At 36.4% G+C, this 22,591-nt stretch overlaps 1 protein-coding gene and 1 pseudogene across 1 annotated transcript; both read right to left on the reverse strand.

The window, feature by feature from the left end:
* Positions 1-10,406: 10,406 nt before the first annotated feature.
* Positions 10,407-12,906, reverse strand: LOC137728148 (uncharacterized; annotated as a pseudogene).
* A 4,878-nt stretch (positions 12,907-17,784) lies between these two features.
* Positions 17,785-20,742, reverse strand: LOC137727274 (uncharacterized). The gene is made up of 5 exons (XM_068466139.1): positions 20,358-20,742; positions 19,995-20,228; positions 19,050-19,133; positions 18,688-18,817; positions 17,785-18,342 (listed from the first exon to the last, which is right to left on the reverse strand). The coding sequence occupies exons 1-5, from the start codon at positions 20,615-20,617 to the stop codon at positions 18,058-18,060; spliced, it is 993 nt and encodes a 330-aa protein (XP_068322240.1). The 5' UTR covers positions 20,618-20,742; the 3' UTR covers positions 17,785-18,057.
* Between the last annotated feature and the right edge of the window lie 1,849 nt (positions 20,743-22,591).

Raw genomic sequence — 22,591 nt, forward strand, 5'->3', positions numbered from 1 at the left:
AATGGTTTTAATGTGCCTTTTGGAACCCCTAAGTACCCTAGGATATTAACCCTCTTTTGAGTTGTGAAAATTTGAGTTTTTGGTGAAAGAAAACATCCATGGAGCTATTATGAGTTTTCATGTATGTTCTTCATATTTCTTGAAGTTCTTACCAAGAACAAAAAGTTTTGAAGTTTTGATTCAAAAGTTTTATGTTTTTCATAAAGTTTTGTTTTTCAAATGGTGGGTGATAATTATTGGTGAGATGTGACTAAAAGAATTTTAAAGTAAACCATCAAAGTCACCTTTGTCTCACCTACCAAAAACCACTTACAAAACTTTAGATTTTTTTTAGTTTTCTCTCAAATGGCCGGCCACCCATTAGAAAAAGGTGTTGGAGGGACTTTTGTGCAATTATATAAAGTTTTGATACTTTTGTGTATTTGCATTTTGACCCCAAAAGTTTTTGTTTTAACAAAGTGACCCAAATTGTTGTGGTCATTGTTTTTGGCCCAAAACAAAATGAGAACAAAAATTGTTTTGTCTCTTTAATGAGAATTTGATTTTCATTATATTTAGTTCCATTTAAATCAATTCTATGGATCCAAAAACCAATTGTTTAAAGTTGCTTTCTTAGTTAATTTAGTTAATTAAGAAAAGGGTGATTATGAACCAAAGGCCTCGATAATTGAGCTATGTGATTGGCCGATTTACATTATGAATGCTTGGGTTTTAAGTAATGTAGATTTGAATGTAATTTGATTAATTCAAGTTGTTGTAAAGGGCATAAGCCCATTATTTGTGTTGTAAAAGGGCATAAGCCCTTCTTATTATTTCATGTATTCCTCTTTGTTTATATGTATGCAAATTGGAATAGTTGGGTCCAACGCCCAATAGGAAATAACGGTTTAATTGGATTAAACGCGTAACTAAAATCAACAACTATCTACCTTAAACCCAAGGTCCAACACAAGGCTCGTGTTGGATCAAATCAAACGGTTCATAATCATCCTAAAACCTAATACTATATAGTCCATATGAGGATGCAATGCGTTCGTTAGTAGTTCCATATAGTCTCGCTTGTTTCAACGAAACAGTGGGAGTATTATATGCTACTAATTCATATTAACTTGGACCAATAGTTATGATAGGGCCATGTTCTTTTAATATGATTAAAATGTTTTGATGTAGCCCAAAACTACTCCCTCAACAAACGAATATTAAGTTGATAAACGAGAGGTGTTTTGAACATTTCTTCGTGGGCCTTCCACCGTGGTGGGCTCCAATCGTTTGTGACTTGTACACCGGCTTCACCCTATCATGGGGGAGTACAAAGTGCATGCGTACACTCAGGAGGAGTCCATAAACATATGATGAGGTAAGTGTAGGCAACGAGGATGGCCGATATCATATCATTGTGAGGCTATTCTTGAACCCCTTCATGAACTAAGCATGGTGGGAATAACTTAACTAAGTGCAATGGTGCCGATATCGTATCATCGTGAGGCCACATTCTCTAGAGGCCAAACTAGATGGGTAATTACAAGAGTTGTAAATGAGTAAAGTGTTATTCTCTCATCATTATTTTTGCTAACCGATATCGTATCATCGTGAGGGGGGCTTGGTAATGGTGAGTCTCCCATACCCCGCTAAGAGTTCAAGATAACTCTCGGATTCTATTGAGGGATATGGAATTTGCCAAAAATAGTGGGTGGTACTATTTGATTCAAGACCCAATCAAGTAGTTAATCAACAATCTAATACGATTTCTGTTATGTTATGTAGTTAACGACATGCCTAAAATACTACCCACCATTATACTTGACAAAATGGCCCAAGACTTTTTCCTTGCATATCTCTCGGATGATTTCACTAAGTTTATTGTAAATTATAAAGTGAATAGATTCGATCATACTTTTAACGAGATGATTGACATGTGCTGTAAATTTGAAAAATGTTTCAAAAAGGACAGTGGGAGTAAGAATGCAAAAACAAGGAAAAGGTTACATAAGAAGAAGGCAAAGAAATCCAAAAGAACATGCTTTCATTGTGGAAAGGATGAACGTTGGAAGAAGAAATACAGGGTGCGCATTGCGAGCCTTATGACACGAACTTTTGAAGAGACTATTTCGGTCATAGAAAGTGCTTTTACAGTGAGCTCCAATTCCTGGATATTTGATTCAGGCGCTAGTCAACATATCTGTAATACGATGCAGGGACTAGCAGAGAGCAAGACACTGCGCAATGGGGAGATAGTTGTGCGAGTTGGGAACGGCACTAAAATCTCTGCAAAAGCAATAGGCACCTATATGCTTAAACTACCCTCTGGGGAAGTCTTGGAACTTAAAAATTGTTTATATTTTCCTTCATGTATAAAGAATTTGATTTCTATCTCTAAGCTTTTACGAGATGGGCACTCAGTATTGTTTGACAAAATGAGTTGCACTTTATACTTGAACGGTCGTATTATCTCTCATGGTAATATGATAGAGGGACTTTTTCACCAAGAGACGAATAGTGGTTTGCACTGTATTGAAAGCGGGAATACCTCAAAACCCAAAAGGGCTAGAGAAGAAGTTAATCAAGAAAAGATGTGGCATCTTAAACTTGGACATGTGAACCTTGATAAGATTCGCAAGATGTCGAAAGACGGATATTTCCGCCCGTTAGGTAATGACCAGATGGGTACTTGTGAATGTTGCTTGAAAGGGAAGATGACCAAATCTCCATTCACTGGGAAAGGAGAGCGTGCCACTGAAATTCTAGGGTTAATCCACACTGACGTATGTGGACCTATGTCTACTACGTCGAGAGGAGGCTTCTCCTACTATATCACATTCACCGACGATCACTCTCGGTTTGGCTATGTGTATCTTATGAAGTACAAGTCAGAATCCTTTGAAAGGTTCAAAGAATTCAAGAATGAAGTTGAGAAGCAAACTGGGAAACAGATAAAGATCCTAAGATCAGATCGAGGGGGTGAATATCTGAGTAATGAGTTCCTAGATTATCTCAAAGAGTGTGGAATAATATCACAGCGGACTCCACCGGGAACTCCACAACTTAATGGAGTTTCTGAAAGGAGAAATCGAACCTTGATGAACATGGTTCGTTCTATGATGAGTTCCGCTGATCTACCAGTAACATTCTGGGGATGCGCTCTATATACAGCAGCTTACTTGCTAAATAGAGTACCTTCCAAATCAGTTTCACAAACGCCCTATGAGATATGGCATGGAAGAAAGCCAAGTCTTAAGCATATTAAGATTTGGGGTTGTGAAGCATATGTCAAGAAGCTTGAAGCTACTAAGCTTGAAGCGAGATCAGTAAGGTGCTATTTTGTGGGATATCCTAGAGAAACTATGGGATATGAGTTCTACCATCCTGACGACCAGAAAGTCTTTGTCGCCAGAACTGCTATGTTCCTTGAGGAACAATTTGTTCTCAAAGGAACTATAAGTAAAACGATGGAAATTAATGAGATTAATGATGAACCACAAACAAGCACACGACATGTTGACAACCCTGTTCCTGAACCCCTAGCTCCACGTAAATCTGAACGGGTTAATAAGCCACCTAAGAGGTATGGCTTAGACAAAGACTTTGGGGAATTGTACCTTCTAGGTGACAATGACACAAAGGAAGACCCTAGAGACTACTTTGAGGCAATGTCCGACATTGACTCAAAGAGATGGCAAGAAGCCATGAAATCCGAGATGGATTCCATGTATCAAAATCAAGTCTGGACTCTTGTAGACCCTCCAGAAGGTATAGTACCTGTTGGAAACAAATGGATCTTCAAGAGGAAAATAGGCGTTGATGGGAACGTGGAGACTTATAAGGCTAGACTAGTAGCCAAGGGTTACAGGCAAAGAGAAGGGATTGACTATGAAGAAACCTTTTCTCCTGTAGCCATGATTAAGTCCATTCGGATTTTGCTTGCAATAGCTGCGTACCATGATTATGAAATCTGGCAAATGGACGTGAAGACAACCTTTCTGAACGGCTACCTAGAGGAAGAGCTTTATATGGCTCAACCCGAAGGTTTCATGTCCAAGTCTGAAAAGACTAAGGTATGCAAACTTCAGAGGTCCATTTATGGACTTAAGCAAGCCTCCAGGAGCTGGAACATTCGTTTTGATACTGAAATCAAATCGTTTGGTTTTACTCAAAACGAAGACGACAATTGTGTTTATCAAAAGGTCGTTGGGGAAGCAGTTGTATTCCTAGTGTTATATGTAGATGACATATTACTATTCGGGAATGACACTGCAGTACTTTCTTCTGTAAAAGTGTGGTTGTCCAAAACCTTCCACATGAAAGATTTAGGAGATGCATCTTATGTACTTGGGATAAAGCTCTATCGTGATAGATCCAGAAAATTAATTGGATTATCCCAATCTATGTACATTGATAAGGTGCTAAGTAGGTTCCAGATGGAGCAATCTAAGAAAGGTATTCTTCCTGTAGGACATGGAATTCATCTTTCTAAGTCCATGGGACCTAAGACTCCTGAAGAGATACGGCATATGAATATGATTCCTTATGCTTCCGCCATAGGAAGTCTTATGTATGCCATGATATGCACAAGGCCTGATATCGCATATGCTGTGAGCATTACTAGTCGATATCAATCTAACCCAGGATCAGAACACTGGGCAGCTGTCAAGACGGTCCTTAAGTACTTAAGAAGAACTAAGGACATGTTCCTCATTTATGGAGGAGCGACAGAGTTGCGAATGGAAGGCTATACAGACGCAGATTTCCAATCTGACGTCGATGATAGAAGTTCCAACTCCGGATATGTATTCACTCTGAATGGTGGGGCTGTCAGCTGGAAAAGCAAGAAACAAAGTGTAATTGCTGATTCCACGACAGAGGCTGAATATGTCGCTGCAGCTGAAGCCGGCAAAGAAGCGTTCTGGATGAAGAAGTTCATCAATGAACTTGGAGTGGTTCCAACCATTACATCACCAGTAACTTTGTACTGTGATAATAGTGGGGCGATAGCTCAAGCCAAGGAACCCAGGGCACATCAAAAGAACAAGCATTTTGATAGGCGCTTTAATATCATTAGAAGATATGCTGCCGAGGGGAAAGTTAACATCCTCAAAGTTGCTTCAGCCGATAACGTAGCAGATCCACTAACGAAGCCAATGTCTCAAATCCAACTTGACCGTCATATGGAAAAGATGGGTATTAGATACATGGGAAGATGGCTTTGAGTGCAAGTGGGAGATTGTTGGAAGTATGCCCACAAAGCCACTCATTTGATGTAATAGCTTTTTGGAATACTTATTGTGTTAAACTTTTATATGTTTAATAGAGGGCAAAGCTTATTGTTAATCACCATTTATAGTATCTTGTGTTTAAGCAATAAGGGAATCCAAGGAATGTATTTGATCTAAGAAACAAGTGATTTAAGTTAGTTAAATTGACGAGACCTTTCTCTTATGTTCATTCCTAAAACGTTCCTAGCCATAGGATTGCCAATTGGGCATTGACAATCCGCTAAGGTTAGTATGTGTTATGTCGACTCAAGCGTGAGTATGAATTAGTCTCAAGTCATTTGGTGTTGGACACTAAGGTAAACACATAGGTGCTCGAAAGAGTAATCGAGTACACTGAACAACGATCAAACGAGAGTTCGAACATACATGTCATGTGAGAACTCAATAGTTGCAATATGCAAAGTAGTCCTTTGACCTGAGGCATCATTGATGTCTAATGGTTAGGTCCTTGATCTTTGATTATGTCAACGGCATTCCATTGGAGTGTCCACGGCATTGTTGGGGTCAAGCTATCTAGTCATGTAGGCATATGAATGCACAACAAGGGATCTCTAACCTTCCATGGTGGAAGGTTGTTCCAAATCTTATTCAATTGAATCATATAGAGAAATATCACATTGGATAGTAGACATGAAACAAACTATCACTTAAACAATGTGATTAAGAGTATTGTATTAGAGAAGGACCGTATTGCATTGTAGTTGTAACTGGATAGGTTCTTCAACCACTTCTACTTAGCTTGGGTAACCATGACATGCTGCTAGGCGTCACCCATGGTTTGTGGAAGCCCTAAAGATTAGCAAACACTAATTTTAAGGGAGAATTGAAATGTGGTTTCAATTCACAATCGATCGTTAAGAGTAACATCGCCCACTACCTCGCTAATTGGAACCTAATGGATCATACACCGAGTAAGGATATAAGTGAAGAAATTATATGAAATGGATAAGCAATTAAATGGTTTAATTGAAGAATGGTCAAGATTAATTAAATAGTTAATTAATTATACGAAACGTTCGTATTGGGCGTTTAAGTTAGTTTTGGGCTTCGGGGCACAAAAACGTTTTGGTCCACAAGGCCCATTATGTTTAAGTTGTATGACAACTAAAACAAAATGGGCAATTAAGCCCAATAACAAATGGAGGCCGGCCATATCAAGGGTAGTGGGAATTTTTGCTTAATTGCAAGTTTGTCACTAACCTAAGAGATGAAGTATAAAGTCATCTTTATAGCTTTGTTTCTAATTAGGGTTTTCTAATTGAATTTGGGTGAAACATATTCTCTCATTTTCTACATAGAGGCCGGCCACTTAGGGGAGGAACATCTAGCAATCTTCTTCCCTAAGTCATCCATTTCATCTTCACACTACATCTTTGGTGTGGAGACTTAGAGACACCAAACCTTTGGTGTTTTTGGAGAACAAATCCTCAAATCCTCAAAGAAGAAAAGGAGCACTAAAAGGGAGGAAATCACAAGGAAGATCCAAGGAGCAAGGAGGTGACTTGAAGGCCCTCCACTTGGGTGAATCCCTTGTGTGATCAAGGATGAGCTTCAAGGGTAAAGAATCTCTAAATTCTTATTCTCTTTAATATTGTTAAAGAGTCTTATGGTTCACCATATACTAGGCTTTGAAAGTCATGGGTTTTATGAATTGTTTTTGAATGCATGCCTACTTTAAAGTGTTATTAGTATGCCTATGTATTCAAATGTTCTTACATGTTCTTAGCTAGGACAAAATTTTTCCTTCAGTTTGGTGGTACAAATGCTGAGTTATATGATGATTGCTCTCTGTCAAACTTAGTAGCCAAGATACCAATGAAAGGAAATAGAAGTTTTCCCTTGAAACTCTAACCTTAGATGCAAATCACTCTAAAAGATGGTGTGTGTCAATCATCCATGATTTGGCACAGAAGACTAGGACACTTGAATATGGGCAATCTGAGGCAACTCAAAGAACATGATATGGTGCTGGGATTGCCTGAACTCAAAGTGACAGATGAGATATGTGAAGGATGTGCTTTTAGGAAGCATTGCAGAGATGCATTTCCAAAGGAACATCATGGAGGGCATCTCTTCCTTTAGAACTTGTTCATTCTGACATCTGTGGACCTATGCAAACTCCTACAAAGGCTGGGAATAGGTATTTTCTTACCTTTATAGATGATTGCACAAGAATGTGTTGGGTCTATTTCTTGAGATATAAGTCAGAAGTGTTTGGTGTATTCAAAAAATTTAAAGGCAATGTTGAATTACAAAGTGGATATTATTTGAAGAAGTTAAGGAGTGATAGAGGAGAAGAGTATACATATGTTGAATTTAGTGAGTTCTGTGAAGAAATTGGCATGTAAAGACAGCTCACAGTTACTTATACACCACAACAAAATGGTGTAGTTGAAAGGAAGAACAAAACAATAGTAGAAATGGTAAAATGCATGATGATTGCAAAAAAAGGTTCCATTTGAATTTTGGACTGAAGCTATCAACACAGCAATGTACATCTTGAATAGGTGTCCCACTAAGTCTCTTGACAAAAAAAAAACTCCTTTTGAGGCTTATAGTGGAAGGAAGCTTGGAATCGAGCACTTAAAAGTCTTTGGTTCTGTATGTTATGCCATCTGAGAAACAAGTTGGATGAAACCAGTGTTAAATGCATTTTCTTGGGGTATGGTACATGTGAGAAAGGTTATAGACTTTATGACCTCGACTCAAAGAAGATGATTGTATCAATGGATGTTATATTTGATGAAAATGCTTTCTGGGATCGAAAATGTCAATCTGAGAAGAGTATCAATGTACCAATAACTAATGTAGATCTTTGTGAACAAAGGGAAAAAGGGAGTTCAAGTGACAGATGTGATGTAAGTGATGAGTCTCTGATACCAGCATCTGAAACTTGTGAATCAATTGAAAATGGTTTAAGATTGGTCCCAATGAAGAATAGCACGGATCCCCAAGAGTATGATCACACCCCACTGAAATTCAAGAGTTTGAAATAAGTGTATGCAAAGTGTAATCTGTGTATAGTTGAGCCTAAGAGTTTTGACAAGGCAGCCAAAGATGAGTCATGGCAAAAGGCAATGGAGGCAGAAATTGCTATGATAGAGAAGAACTACACTTAGGAACTTGTTGACAGACCATTTGATAAACCAGTAGTTGGTGTCAAGTGGATTTACAAGACAAAATTGAACCTAGATGGATCTATACAGAAGAATAAGGCAAGATTGGTTGCAAAGGGGTACTCTCAAAAGCCTGGGGTTGATTTCAATGAGACATTTGCCCCCAAGGATTGATACCATTAGAACTCTAATTGGCTTAGCTATATAGAAAAGGTGGAATTTGTTCCAACGTGATGTGAAATTTGCATTTTTGAATGGGGTTCTAAATGAAGAGGTGTATATGGATTAGCCACTTGGATTTGTGATTGCAATTAAGGAAGACAAGGTTTACAAGCTCAAGAAGGCCTTAAATGGTTTGAAACAGGCACCAAGGACTTGGTATAAAGAGATTGACTCTTATTTTTGTAATGTTGGCTTTCATATAAGTCCAAGTGAGGCAACTATTTACATCAAGGCAACTGAGGCAGGAATTCTCATTGTTTCCTTGTATGTGGATGTTCCCATCGGAGCCTCCACTTGCCAAATTAAATATGTAAAAAATAATAATAAATAAAATTTCCTCTTCTTATATGGATTTTTTTATTGACATTCTACAAAACGTTGAACGCACACTCGACATTAAAATTTAATATTAAATGACTTATGTACCATATTATGAGTTGCATCACTTCTTGGGGCTTGGAGTAATTCAAACAGAAGATTGTATCTTTCTGCATCAAAATAAATATGCAAGGACCTTGCTAGAGAAGTTTGGATTGAAGGATTGCAATCCTGTTGCAACTCCACTTGCAGCAAATGAAAAAATTAAGCAAAGTTGATGGAATTGAGATGGTAGTCTTTATAGAAAGATTGTTGGTAGTCTGTTAATTTAACAGCTAAAAGACCTGATATTATGTTTGCTGCAAGTTTGCTAGCAAGACATGCATAATCTAACCAGAAAGCACATGGGAACTGCAAAGAGGGTGCTGAGGTATATCCAAGGAACGCTGGACTATGGAATTGCATATGAGAAAGGCAAAGATGTTGTGCTTATTGGCTATTGCGACAGTGACTGGGCAGGGAGTGAAGATGACATGAAGAGTACTTCGGGTTATGCTTCAATTTTGGTTCTGGAGCATTTCTTGGGCCTCAATCAAGCAAAGTAGTGTAGCATTGTCCACTGCAGAGGCTAAGTATGTAAGTTCTGCAGAAGCAACTGCACAAGTCATCTGGTTAAGGTTTGTTCTCTCATACTTTGGTGAGGAACAAATGGAGCCAACTCAAATTTTATGTGATAACACCTCTGCCATAGAAATTTAGAAGAATCCAGTGGCACATCACAAGACAAAGCATATCAACAAAAGGTTTCATTTTATCAGAGATGCATTGCAGAAAGGTGAGATTTATGCACATATATTTACAAAGGCCTTGGCAAGGGATTGATTGAGTACTTGAGGAAAGCTTTGAGGGTGATTTATGCTAAACACTTAGAAGGGAGTGTTAGTGTGTAAGTGTATTAGCAGAAATAGGTTTAGTCATTTTGCTTGTTTTAATCAGAGCCATTGGATCATATTCCAAATGGATATTCTAGATTAAGTTAGAGTAAGTAATGTTGTGCAACACATGTTACTATCTCATAGGATAGATGACATGGAAGGCTGAGATCATTTCTTTCTATTAGAGGAGAGAGAGTGGCTTCATTCCTTTCAGTTGCAAAGGTAATACTCCGATTGCTTTGTGTAGAGAATGAGAATGAATAAACTCAGTGAAGCTCTCATCACTGTGTTTTTCTCTCTTCGACAATCATCTTCTTTTCTCCTAGAAATTTATACAAACTCCATTAAATCACAGCACAAAACCTATATTCTAACAAACTTTTCCACTGCAGGATCAGGAACTGCACAAAACGGCTATAGCTGCACTAGATTGGTCGCCACCAAAGAGGAATTTATTTGAGCAAAAGGCGTTTGGTATCTCCCAACCTTCATGAATTGATCGGAGACTAGTCTGTATTATGAGCAGGCTATAATCCACTAAAGTTTTAATTCCTGCTCAGCCTTGTACTCCTCAGCTTTTTATTTGCCTCACCATCAACTGCAACACCCTCAGCAACACCATCCGTGTTACCCACATCATTGTCACCAACATGCTCGCTAGCATCAAGGCTACAGCCTGTCCCTGAAGATTCATCATGTGAAAAGGGCTCCAATGAAGGTGTTGATCCCTCTGAAACAACCTCTTCACCTGCGGTTTCTGAGTTTGTTGGGGCATGGAGGGTTTGAATAAGATAGTGTGCCACGGACTTGTATCCCAGTTTTACAACCTGATAAGATAACAAAATTTAGCCATGGGTTCATTTAATTAGTTGCATTGGTCTTTCGCTTCCATTATGTACCAAAACCCTGGTTCCCAAACTATGTACTGAACAAATATATGTAGATATGCACTCAAGTGTATGTGTGCGTGTAATTTTGTATGTTTGTGCCTGTGTTCTATAGTAATGCGTGCTTTTCTCTTCATGGGAGTAGCTCAGTAAGGATGGGAGGGTTCACCTTTCCATACACATCACCAGTTGGTTCCCACCCCTTTGATTGACGGCAGAGACGGCAGTTGCAGGATGCCCCGACAAACAGGACATGTCCAATCAGGATTTTCGCTGGCTTCAATCACAGTCTCTCCATATCTATGGAACACGGCAAAATACAATGCATAAGACCACAACATTGATTAAAAAACAAATAAAATTTGCTTCTGGCAACATCAAAATTATTGAGAAGTGTAATGTTGTCTTGTTGTCAGTTGTCTTCAAGGTACATGTACAATCTTTTCATTAATTACACGTTTTCGGTAAGAACTGGAACATAAAAAATAATAAGAAATCAACTTTTATGAAAAAATTTACCTCATGTATAAGCAATATCCACAAAACTGCCCTTGGACCAAGTCACATTTCCAGCACTGTGTATGATGCCCGAGAGTTTTCTGCCTGCAAGGAAGTATGTTATCTCCAAACATATTTACCAAGTGAAAGGACACATTTAAGTAACATGAAATTAAGCTGAAATAAAACACGATGAATGTATTGTACGGGTACATAATGAACCCAGTACAGCAGTTAATTTAAGAACTTCTGCTATACATTTGAGAAGGTAACTTCTTCCCTTGGGTTATTAATCATATGTATAAGCTTTCTCCCTTAAACAAAAGAGACTACTTACACGTATAAAAGAATAGTCCATGCATGCATAAAAATTGTGTGAGAACCAGCCAATGTATGTTAAAACTCAGAGAAGAGTACAAGAACAAATCCACTAGAAGAGCATTTGACTGAAATTTTCAATTGGAAGCATAATTTGCGTGGCGATGAGTCGATGACAAAACTTTATTAAGTGCTACATTTTCAACTATCCGTATAAGCAATCTGTTGAAATGAAAGCCTAAAGCCGAAACAGACAACATAGTTGAAATGGTTCTAACTTCTAAAGTGGTTGTGGAGTAAAAGGACATAAAAATGGAAAACGTTAAGATAAATGTAAAGCTTGACATATTCACAAATAAAAAAACAAGAAAACCGCTAGGACGGTGATATACATGGGTTTGAGATTCTCATTAGAATCAGAATGAAATCTACTGGCGCTCAGGCAATCCTTTAACGACAATGACTCAAAATGTCAAACAGGCCGCCAATTGACAGAACGTCGTTGGTCTATGGAACATGACTTGACTAAAATTGTGACATGTTCAAATTCTACTCCTCGTTAAAAAACATTATTACCAGCTAGTCAACAAAGTTAGCTCAACTAATTTGTATAAACTATCAAGTAAGAAACCTTATCAGGGCTTCGAAGAAATTTGCAACGATCATTATTATGCCTATACTAAAATAAACATAACACGTTCTATCAGACAACAAAAATAAACATCAGAAATCGTATATTTCGATTAATTTAGAAACCCATCAAATGCACGATGACCTACCTGCATTGGTGGCAAAATTCTCCCTTAACCAGATCGTAAATGCGGCTCCCATCTTCGCCATAGTCATCAACACCCAGCTCCCAGTTTTCGACACAATCCCCCAACAGATTTTCATGCTCCTCTGGACAAATATCTGGCTTTGACCCTTCCTTTATAAAAATTTCAACACTCGTCTTTGTTTTTGTACTACCAACACGCCTCTTTGGGCTCTTTGGATTCTCGTCTTTCTTCACAGGCCTCTTCTTTTGCACATAATCTACTGGAGCCACAGTCTTCAACCTAACAAAAACCCGAAAACCAGAAACCCCTTATTTTAAAAAAATAAAAATCCTTCAAAGATGCAAACTTTGCCACATTTTCTTTTCCATTTTCTCGGCATCCAAACAAGAGAGAAAGTGGATTACCTGGACTAGCGCCTGGGGCAGCCAGAAACGAGAAGTGGGTTGTGGGTTTTGGGTCGCTAGGGACGTTTTGGGGCTGCAGCTTCGGTCTTAAGCTAGCCGGCTAGCAACTTTCTTTCTTGATACCATAAAATTGAGGTAGATCTACCACTTTACCTCCATTTATGTATACACTTATACTCTCTTTTTATTCTTTTTGCTTTTAATTCTTTTTTCTTACATATTTTTATTCCAAAGATCCTCCTACATTTTGTTTGTACGTTTAATACTTAATACATAAAATGATATAAGCTATATATTATAAAAAAGGCTCACTCTTATTAATTTAAAAAAAAAAATTAATACATCATATATATTTTTTCCTAACTTAAACCTGTTTATTGGGTTTTAGCAAAAAAAAAAAAAAAAAAACAAAAATATTAAACTTTCTTTATGACTCAGATTACAAATTTTATAGTCCTAAAATGCCCTTATTATGTGATTGAAAATTTGATTGTGTTTGATTGTAAGTTATTGCAATTTAGCTAATTAATGATTGTTTTGAATTCCATAAAAATTAAAATTTCAAAATGATTTAACGTTCATGGGTATTGGTGGGTGGAATTTTTAAATAATTTTTTTCAATATTGTATGATACTAATTTACCAATTGGTGCTAGGTAAATTGTTGTGTTGTACTTCAAAATCAAATTATTTCAAAGGGCGAAGTGGGAGTTTGTATCATTCAACGGATGAAATTAAGATAAAAGAACTTAGCTAATCCAACAAACGGTTTATAAGTGATGAAATCTAATTTTATTAGAATTTGAACTTTTTTAGGTTGAAAGGTTCAATAAAAAAAAATTAAGATAACATGTCCAAAAATCAATTTAAGAAAACTTAACACAAAAGAAAACAAATTATCGCATAATCAAATTATTACATAAATAAATATATGCAGCCTCATATACACGCAACAAGAAATAGCCCCTCATTGGTAGAGGTTGAAGGGTTCATAAAAAAAATTGAGATAACACGTTCAAAAATCAATTTAAGAAAACTTAACACACAAAAAAAATAAAAATAAAAATAAAAAATATTGCATAATCAAATTATTACATAAATAAATATATACTGCCTCATATACACCCAACAAAAAATAGCCCTTCATTGGGAGGGATTCTTTTATAAAACTCCAAAGATTTCTTGGAGCTCTAAAATGGGCTATATCCACCACTTCTACAACCCCATATACAACCCATTCACTTTAGTGTAGATAATATTATTTGTTAAAATAAAATTCAATTTTGTCCCTTTGAGAATTTTTTGCTAATTTTAGTCCCGAGGTTTTTATTTTTTATTTTTTTTATACAAAGAAAATCATTAAAGTACAACCTCTAATACAACCGTTTCCAATTCAATCAAAATTACAGGCAGAGCAACATCAGGTAAACAAAAATCCCAATAATGAGGATTCGAGAGGGAGAGACCAAGGTGAGATAAAGTATCCGCAACAAAGTTTGCCTCCCTGAAAATGTGCTTCCAGTCAACATGACTAAAAGACTGAGCCAGCATACAAATATCATTGATTATAGAGCTGACTCTCCAAGGAATCCCCCAATGACCCTGCACAACTTCAATGATGAGTTTAGAGTCCCCCTCCACCATCACTTTGGTGAAACCCTTACGCCTAGCACACTGGAGTCCTTCTCACAAACCCATCGCTTTTGCTACCAAAATAGTAGCACCATCAAGGTCAAAAGCCCGCCGCCCCAATCACCTGAGAATTACTTTACGGAGCACAAAGGCAGCAGCCACACGGTTGTTCAAAATTGAACCATCAAAATTGAGTTTAATCACATCATGCCGATCAGGAGGATGCCATTTATTAAAGGAATAGATAGGTAAAGCCTCCTTGGAGTCACATTTCCCATTAGCCTTGAGAAAAGCCGAACCAACACTACCGACGATATAAACACAACGCGCCAAGACCAGGGGCACACTTCTGAACACCAAGTTATTTCTTTCCATCCAGATTTTCCAGCCGTTTAGAATTACTTTACTAAGATCAGAAATGTCATCTTTGTCATTAGAACTTAAGGATTCCATACAATCAAAAAAAATTATCATTAGTACTTATGTTACCATTATTAAAACTACCAAAAGTTGAGCTCCAAACTTTAGTAGCAAAAACACAATTACAAAAGAGATGACATTGATCTTCTTCAGCTGTATTACATAACGGACATAACTTATCAATTTTTTTAACAAAACGACTTAAGCGTTTTCTAGTTTGCAATCTTTCCTGAATCATAAGCCAAGCAAACATTTTAACCTTAGGAGGAATAGTTAGCTTCCACATTTTCTTTAACAATGTAAGGCGATTACTAAAGTGATTGTTCCGATTTTGTAGCCAGGTAGCAGACTTAATGGCAAAGTTCCCATTATTGGTTAAACCCCAAATTAACTTGTCCTTCGACTCCTGTAAAGGGAGATGAATGCGACAAATTTTTCTAATGATGTCATCATCAACTACAGTAGCTAATTTAATGTTATCCCAACTATTATGAACTATAAAGTTGCTTACTTTAAGATTCCAAATAATATTATTCCTATCATTCATGGGAATTAAATGAAAAAGGGGGTAAGGAAAAACCCATTGATTGGTCCATAAGAGTATGTCTTCACCATTACCCACAATCCATCTCATTCCCTCATGGATGATGTTTCTATAAGAAAGAATACTTTTCCAAGCGAGTAGTTTCATTAGTCACTATTTATATTTAATTTTAAATTTTAAATTTTAAAATAATTTCTGACTACACGATGTACGATGAAAGTCATGATCACGTAATCCCTATGACCCCTTAAAAAATGATCCGGTGATGATCATTTTCCCAATTTAAGGATACAACGTGAATATTTTCAACGATTCTAAACATGGAAGGACACGTCGCGCGACAGAATTGATTAAAAATCTTATTGAAATCTATTCACAAAAATTGTATTTTCGAATCATGACACGTGACATGGCGAGATCATTTAAAAATCCTATCCAAAATTAAAAAATAAATTATTTTTTATTATTTTAGAAAATAAAAAATACTAATTATTTATTGCCTATTGCTATGACTATTCAGTTTACTGTTAGGGGTAGAGATGTAAAAGAACATACATGTTCGTTAAAGGCAGTTACTATTCACTTGAGGGGATTGAATTGCCTATTGCCAAGGGAGCCTTTACACACTGGAAGTGCTTTAACGTCATTTCCGTTTACTCATTAATCAAACATATCTAAAATATTAAATCTTTAAGGGCGCGTAGTGCCCGTTATGTAAAAAAGATATTTTGCACGCGCATAAATGCGTGCAAAAAGGCTAGTCTATATATAAAGCCAACACAAAGGTGAATAGTGATTTTGGTGTCACCAAGCTTCAACAAAAATATTTGGACAAAAATGCCTCCAAGACAAAAAACTTCAAAGGCATCCCAAAATAATGCATCAAATAAGGTAGGGGCATTTTCGTTATTTTAACAGTGTTTTTTTTTTATAATTAATTTTTTGGTATAGTTTTTTATTTTTTTTATTTTTATTTTAAAATTAGTGTCTCGCAATAAACTACCAATAATGTGATTCAATTTCTCTATTTTGAAACACGTTCAAAACATCTTAAGAGGGGGTGGGTTTAGCCTCACAATGGGCTAGCAATAATGTGATTAATTCAGTTGTTTATTAAATATTATTTTTTCTATTTTTAAACACGTTCAAAACATCTTAATAGGCATGAAATGCGGATTATAAAAAAAATGTCTTTCGCACGCGGATAATAATGTGATTAAATTAATTGTCAAATGATTGTTTTTTTTTTTTTTTAACAAACGATATTATCTACACTAAGGGGAAGGGGATGAGCTTAGCCTCAAAATGGCCTAGCAAGATGTGATTCAATAAATTGTTTATTAAATATTATTTTCTCTATTCTTAATGTAAATTCTATAGAGACCGATTTTATTATATGAATTCAGTTGCTTTAATTGGTTTATGAGGAGTTTTTTTTCTGGCATGATCTAAAATTATTCATTTGCTTTAAATATTTGACTTTTCTTTTGTCAATTTACGCATATAAATGTATTTAAAACCTATAAGTCGCGCATAGCACGCCGTGATTCAAAAAATGTCTTCTACACTCTCGTGCATGAAGGCTAATTTAATGTCATTATGTCCACTATAAATATCTTGTCAAATTTTATAACTAACGTTGTCATTGTTGTCTTTGTTTGACACATTTCAAAAAGTTTAGGGACCAACTTAGAACCAAAAATAAAAGTTTGAGGACCAAGGTTAAACAACCACTAAAATTTAAGAACCAAGTTTGTAAAAAACTCTTAAAACTTCAAAAATTTATAGTGTTTTCAAATTTGAGTCCTTCATACACTTCATTTAAAATAAAAAAACACTTTAGAATTCAAACTTAATCAAAAATAATAAAAAAAAACCAAACCAAAAATAAAGGGTGCCTCTATCGGCACCCAATTTTTAGCTAAGCTCACCTAATTTTTAATAAAGCTTTCATTTTTTTCGTTATAACTTTGAACAAAATGACCAAAAAAGACAGACATTAAATAAAGCTCAAGAAAACTCACATTTGATTTTGTTACTGAACCCAACTCCCACACCCACCCATAGTTCCTCCTTAATCTCACTTCCCAATTCCTCCAAAAACCTAAGCAATAGTCCTAATACAACAATAACAACAAAATTTTATGCCACTAAGTGGAGTCGCCTATAGAAATTAAAACGCCACTGCGCTCAACCGTATAAATCCTAAGGCTGGTGGGTACATGGTAGCAAAAAATGAAAAAAATGCAAGGGTCTTGTAACCGGGATGCAGCACTTTTATTTGTTACAACTAAAGCAACAATGGACATAATGAAAATTATGGAGCATGAAAATGTCGAAGTTTTCTCCATGCCTTGTTAATTTTGTTAAGAATCCTTCATCTGCATACGAATCCACCGCATCAACTACGAAAGCAGGCAAGTAGAAGACTACATACGACTACATATTTCATTTGCAATACCAGTAGTAGTCTGGCTGATTCATGTTTCAAAACACCACAATTCTCATACTACCACATATAAAGCAAAAGAAGTTCAAGGAAACTATTCCCCGGCAAAATCATAACTCCACAAAAAACCTATAGTTGCACTAGATTAGTCTTCAGGCTAACAAAAGAGAAATATATGTGCTCGAAAAGCGTTTGGTGTGTCCCAACCTTACATGAGTTGATGCGGGACTAGATTGTATTAAGAGCAGGCTGTAATCCGCAAAAGTTTAATCCTTGCTCAGCCTTATATTCCTTCTCAGCTTTTTCTTTGCCTCGCCGTCAACTGCATCACCAGCAGCAACAGCATCTACGTTGCCCACATCATTGTCATCAACATGCTTGCTAGTATCAAGGTCATTGCCTGTTCCTGAAGATTCATCATGTGAAGAGGGTTCCACTGAAGGAGTTGATCCCTCTGCTACAACTTCTTCACCTGTGGTCTCTGAGTTTGTTGGGGAACGGCGGGTTTGGATAAGATAGTGTGCCACAGACTTGTAACCCAGTTTTATGACCTGATACATGAACAAAACTTAGCCATTGGTTCCCCACGTTAATTTGTTGCCTTGGTCTTTCTTTTCCATTATGTACGAAAAATCACAGTGCCCAAACATGTATTGAACAATTGTATGTAGATATATATGCATTTAAGTGTATGTGGGTGCGTGAGTTTGTGTGTTTGTGCCTGTGTTCTATTCTATTGCATGCTTTTCTCAGATGGGAGTAGCCCATTAAGTCCGGCATGCAGGGACCAAAGACTGTCAACTGGGAAACTGCAGGAAACATGCTTGGAGAAGAATATTACACCAAATTATGCATAAACCATACATGAATGTATGCATAAGGTTGATAAGGTTCACCTTTCTATACAGATTACCGGTGGGTTCCCACCCCTTTGCTTGACGGCAGAGACTACAGTTGCAGATGCCCCGACAAACAGGACATGTCCAACCAGGATTTTCATTGGCTTCAATCACATTCTCTCCATATCTATGGAACACAGTAATATTCAATGCATAAGACCATAAAATTGATAACAAAGATAAAATTTGCTTCTGGGTGAAAACATCCAAATTATTGGCGTGCGTAATGTGGCCTTGTTGTCAGTTGTCCTCATGGTACTCGTACAATCTTTTCATTCATTGCACATTTTCGGTAAGACTTGGAACATAAAAAATAAATAAAAAAAAGTTTTCAACAGATAACTTATGAAAAAATTCACCTCATGTATAAGCAATCTCCACAAAACTGCCCTTGGACCAAGTCACATTTCCAGCACTTTGTATGATGCCCAAGAGTTTTCTGCCTGCAAGGAAGTATGTTATCTCCAAACATATTTACCAAGCGAAAGGACACCTAAGCTCAAACAATACACGATGAATGTAGTGTATGAGTACATAATGAACCCAGTATAGCAGTTAATTTAACAACTTCTGCTATACCCTTGAGAAGGTGACTTCTTCAGTTGGGTTATTAATCATATTTATAAGCTTTCTCGATCACCAACGGCCCTTAAATTCTTGTTTCCATTTTAGATCAGAAAAAAAAAAAGACTACTTACTAGTATATAAGAATCGTACATGAATGAATAATCAGAAGGAGCATTTGCTTAAAAATTTTCAATTGGAAGCATAATTTGTGTGGCAATGACAAGACTCCTTAAGTGCTACATTTTCATCTATCCATAGAAGCAATCTGATGAAATGAAAGCCTAAACCCAAAACAGGCAACATACTTGTAATGTGTCTAACTTCTAAAGTAGTCGTGGAGTAAAAGGACAGAAAAATGGAAAACATAAAATAAATGTAAAGCTTAAGACATTCACAAAACTCTGTCAGTCCTGAAATCCGCTGGGAGCTCAGGCAATCGTTTAACGGCAATGACTCAAATGACAAACAAGCCAATTGACAGAACTCTGTCAGTCTATTTAAAATGACTAACTAGGCTCGCAGACTTACACATAAAATTGTTACTAAAATATTGGATTCTTCTACAAAATTCGATCTTATAATTACGAACATCATTACCAGCTATTCAATTAAGTTAGCTCATGTAAAATAAACATCCGAAATAAACACCTGAAAATCTATTACAAAAACAAAAATAAACATCCGAAATAGTATTTTTCGATGGAATTTAGAAACCCATCAAATGCATGATGACCTACCTGCATTGATGGCAAGTTTCTCCATTAACCGGATCGTAAATGCGCTTCCGATCCTCACCATAGCCATCAACACCAAGCTCCCAGCTTTCGACACAATCCCCCAACAGCTTCTCATGTTCCTCTGTATAAATCTCTGGCTTTGAACCTTCCTTTATAAAAATTTCAACACTCTTTCTCTTTGAGCTCTCGTTTTTCTTCTTTTCCACATAATCTACTGGAGCCACACTCTTCAACCTAACAAAAACCCAAAAACAAAAAACTCTGTTTGAAAAAAAAAAACATCAAAACCCTTCAAAGATGCAAACTTTCCCACATTTTCTTTTCCATTTTCCCGGAATCCAAACAAGAGAGAAAGTGGGTTACCTGGAAGAGCGCCTGGGGGACCCAGGATTAGGAAGTGGGTTGTGGGTTTTGGGTCGGTAGGGACGTTTTGGGGCGGCAGCTTCGGTCTTGAGCTTCTTGGCAAGGTCCAAAATTCCCAGCTTCTGCAATCTCTCCTTGTTCTCTCTGATCTTTTGGTCCCTGAAGTGCTCGTACCCTGAAACCCCCGCACTTCCATTCTCTACGGTTTCTCCGCCGCCCTCTTCGGAGTCGCCTCCGCGTCGATTTCTCCGAACCACCATTGGAAATGGTGGACTGTGGAGCCGAAAGCACCTCTTGTAAACGAAAGTGGCAAAACCTCGGTACGCGCGAGTCTGAATGAGGGAGAGGGGAGGGAGGAAGGGGGAATTTTCAAAAAAGGTTGAAATTCTTTTTTTGGTTTTTGCGGGAAGTTAAAATTCAGTTTCGTTTCGTCATTTAGTATTATAATCTAGTAGTATTTCTCTGTAATTGTAAATGAAAATATTAAGTTTGAAGGTGAATTTGAACAACATTCTTGCTAATTTATTGTGAAACTTAGTTCACTCCTCCATTCTTTTATATAAATAATATCGTTTGTTCAAAAAAATTTAGTTGCATCCCTATTCGAAATTTCTGCTAACCTATTGGAAAAGATTGTTTTGTGTCGATTGATTAGAGAAATATTATATACTCCATATACAACTGAATGTAACTTTTGAATTTTTATTAATTAATGTGACAAGATGATCACATATTTTGTATGTTTGTAATTTGCTTCACAACGGAAAAATGTAATGAAATAAAAAACAATCAATCAATGTCCATAAATACATTTAAAACTTGTACATTGTGACGAGAGAACATTTTACACGTGCAAAGAATCTGGCAATTTCTCGTTCTTTGTTACTATTGGACAAGACATGCACCATTCAGCTTGAATAGGATCTATCTTTTATTTTTCTTTTTTTTTGTTTTAACTATTACTCTACACAAAGTAAAAACAAAAAATACGACAATACGTCCATGATAAAGAAAGGGTGGTGACACTCCTTGTTAGTTTATGTCATTTGATCCGAAACCAAAAATTGAGAAATGCGTGAAAGGTAAAAATGGTAGATAGATAGCATCATCGTAAAGAAAATGTCTTTTGCTTGAATATACTAAAAATACATGTTAAAAATTATAATGGAAAGCAAGTAACACAACATATTTTTAGAAGCACATAGTGCTCGTGATTAAAAAAAAACTTTTCGCATGTACATGGGTGTGTGCAAAGAGACTAGTGTAATGTAAAGATGGGAACACGACCCAAGAACACTCTAGCAACCAAAACTACTTGTTGTTTTGACGGTTACATGGATAACATATAAATCATTATTCTAGTTAAAGTAAAAACAAAATACATGACAAATGTTTGAGACGTGCCTGTAGGGCCGTCCATGAGGTTAGCCGGAAGAGGCCTATGGCCCACGGTTACTAGGACAACAAATTTTGTTTTTTACTTAATAGATATATGTTATATAATAAATATATAAAAAAAATATTATAAGCAGTGCAGAGGAAAACGCACAAGCTACTTTCTCAAGATTCTTATTTCGAAAGCGTGGGTGTGCGCTGTTTTTATGTATTGTATTTAGTTTTAGTTTTCTAGTCTGAAAAATGGGCTCAAACCATGTACATTTAAGAAGGGCCCATACCACTAAAAGTTATATTTTTTTTTAATCAAGATAAACAAAAATTAGACTCCTAACAACAAAGGAGAACATATTTCATGTGTAATTATTTTAGGCTTGGCTTTTACTCCAAAGAAAGTATGAGCACAAGCCTTCACCATCATTTCTCTTCAATTCTCTTTCTCTCACTTCCTCTCCATCTCTTTCTTTTTCAAATTCTAAGCAATTTTATACAAGTGAAGGGGCAACTCAAAATATATCATTAGGTAAACTATGAATTTATTTTTTATTATTGTATATTTTGTTTGGTGTGTTAATTTTTTGTTCCAGTCTAAATGTTCGTAAGTGATGATATGATAAATATTTACGAAATAACTATTAAAAAGGATAAATTATATGATCATTATTCATTAAAATACCTATCAACTGAAGGGCTTCCTAACAGTGGCTCACACAGGGCTCTAAAATCTCAGGGTCAACCTTGCATGCGTGATAAAGAAAAAGTCTTTCGCTTGCACAAAACATTATAACTTTTAAGTAATATTTCTTAAAAACTATAATGAAAAGCAACTAATGCATTAC

This window comes from Pyrus communis, chromosome 3 (genome assembly GCF_963583255.1).
Source record: "Pyrus communis chromosome 3, drPyrComm1.1, whole genome shotgun sequence".
Taxonomy (NCBI): Eukaryota; Viridiplantae; Streptophyta; class Magnoliopsida; order Rosales; family Rosaceae; genus Pyrus; species Pyrus communis.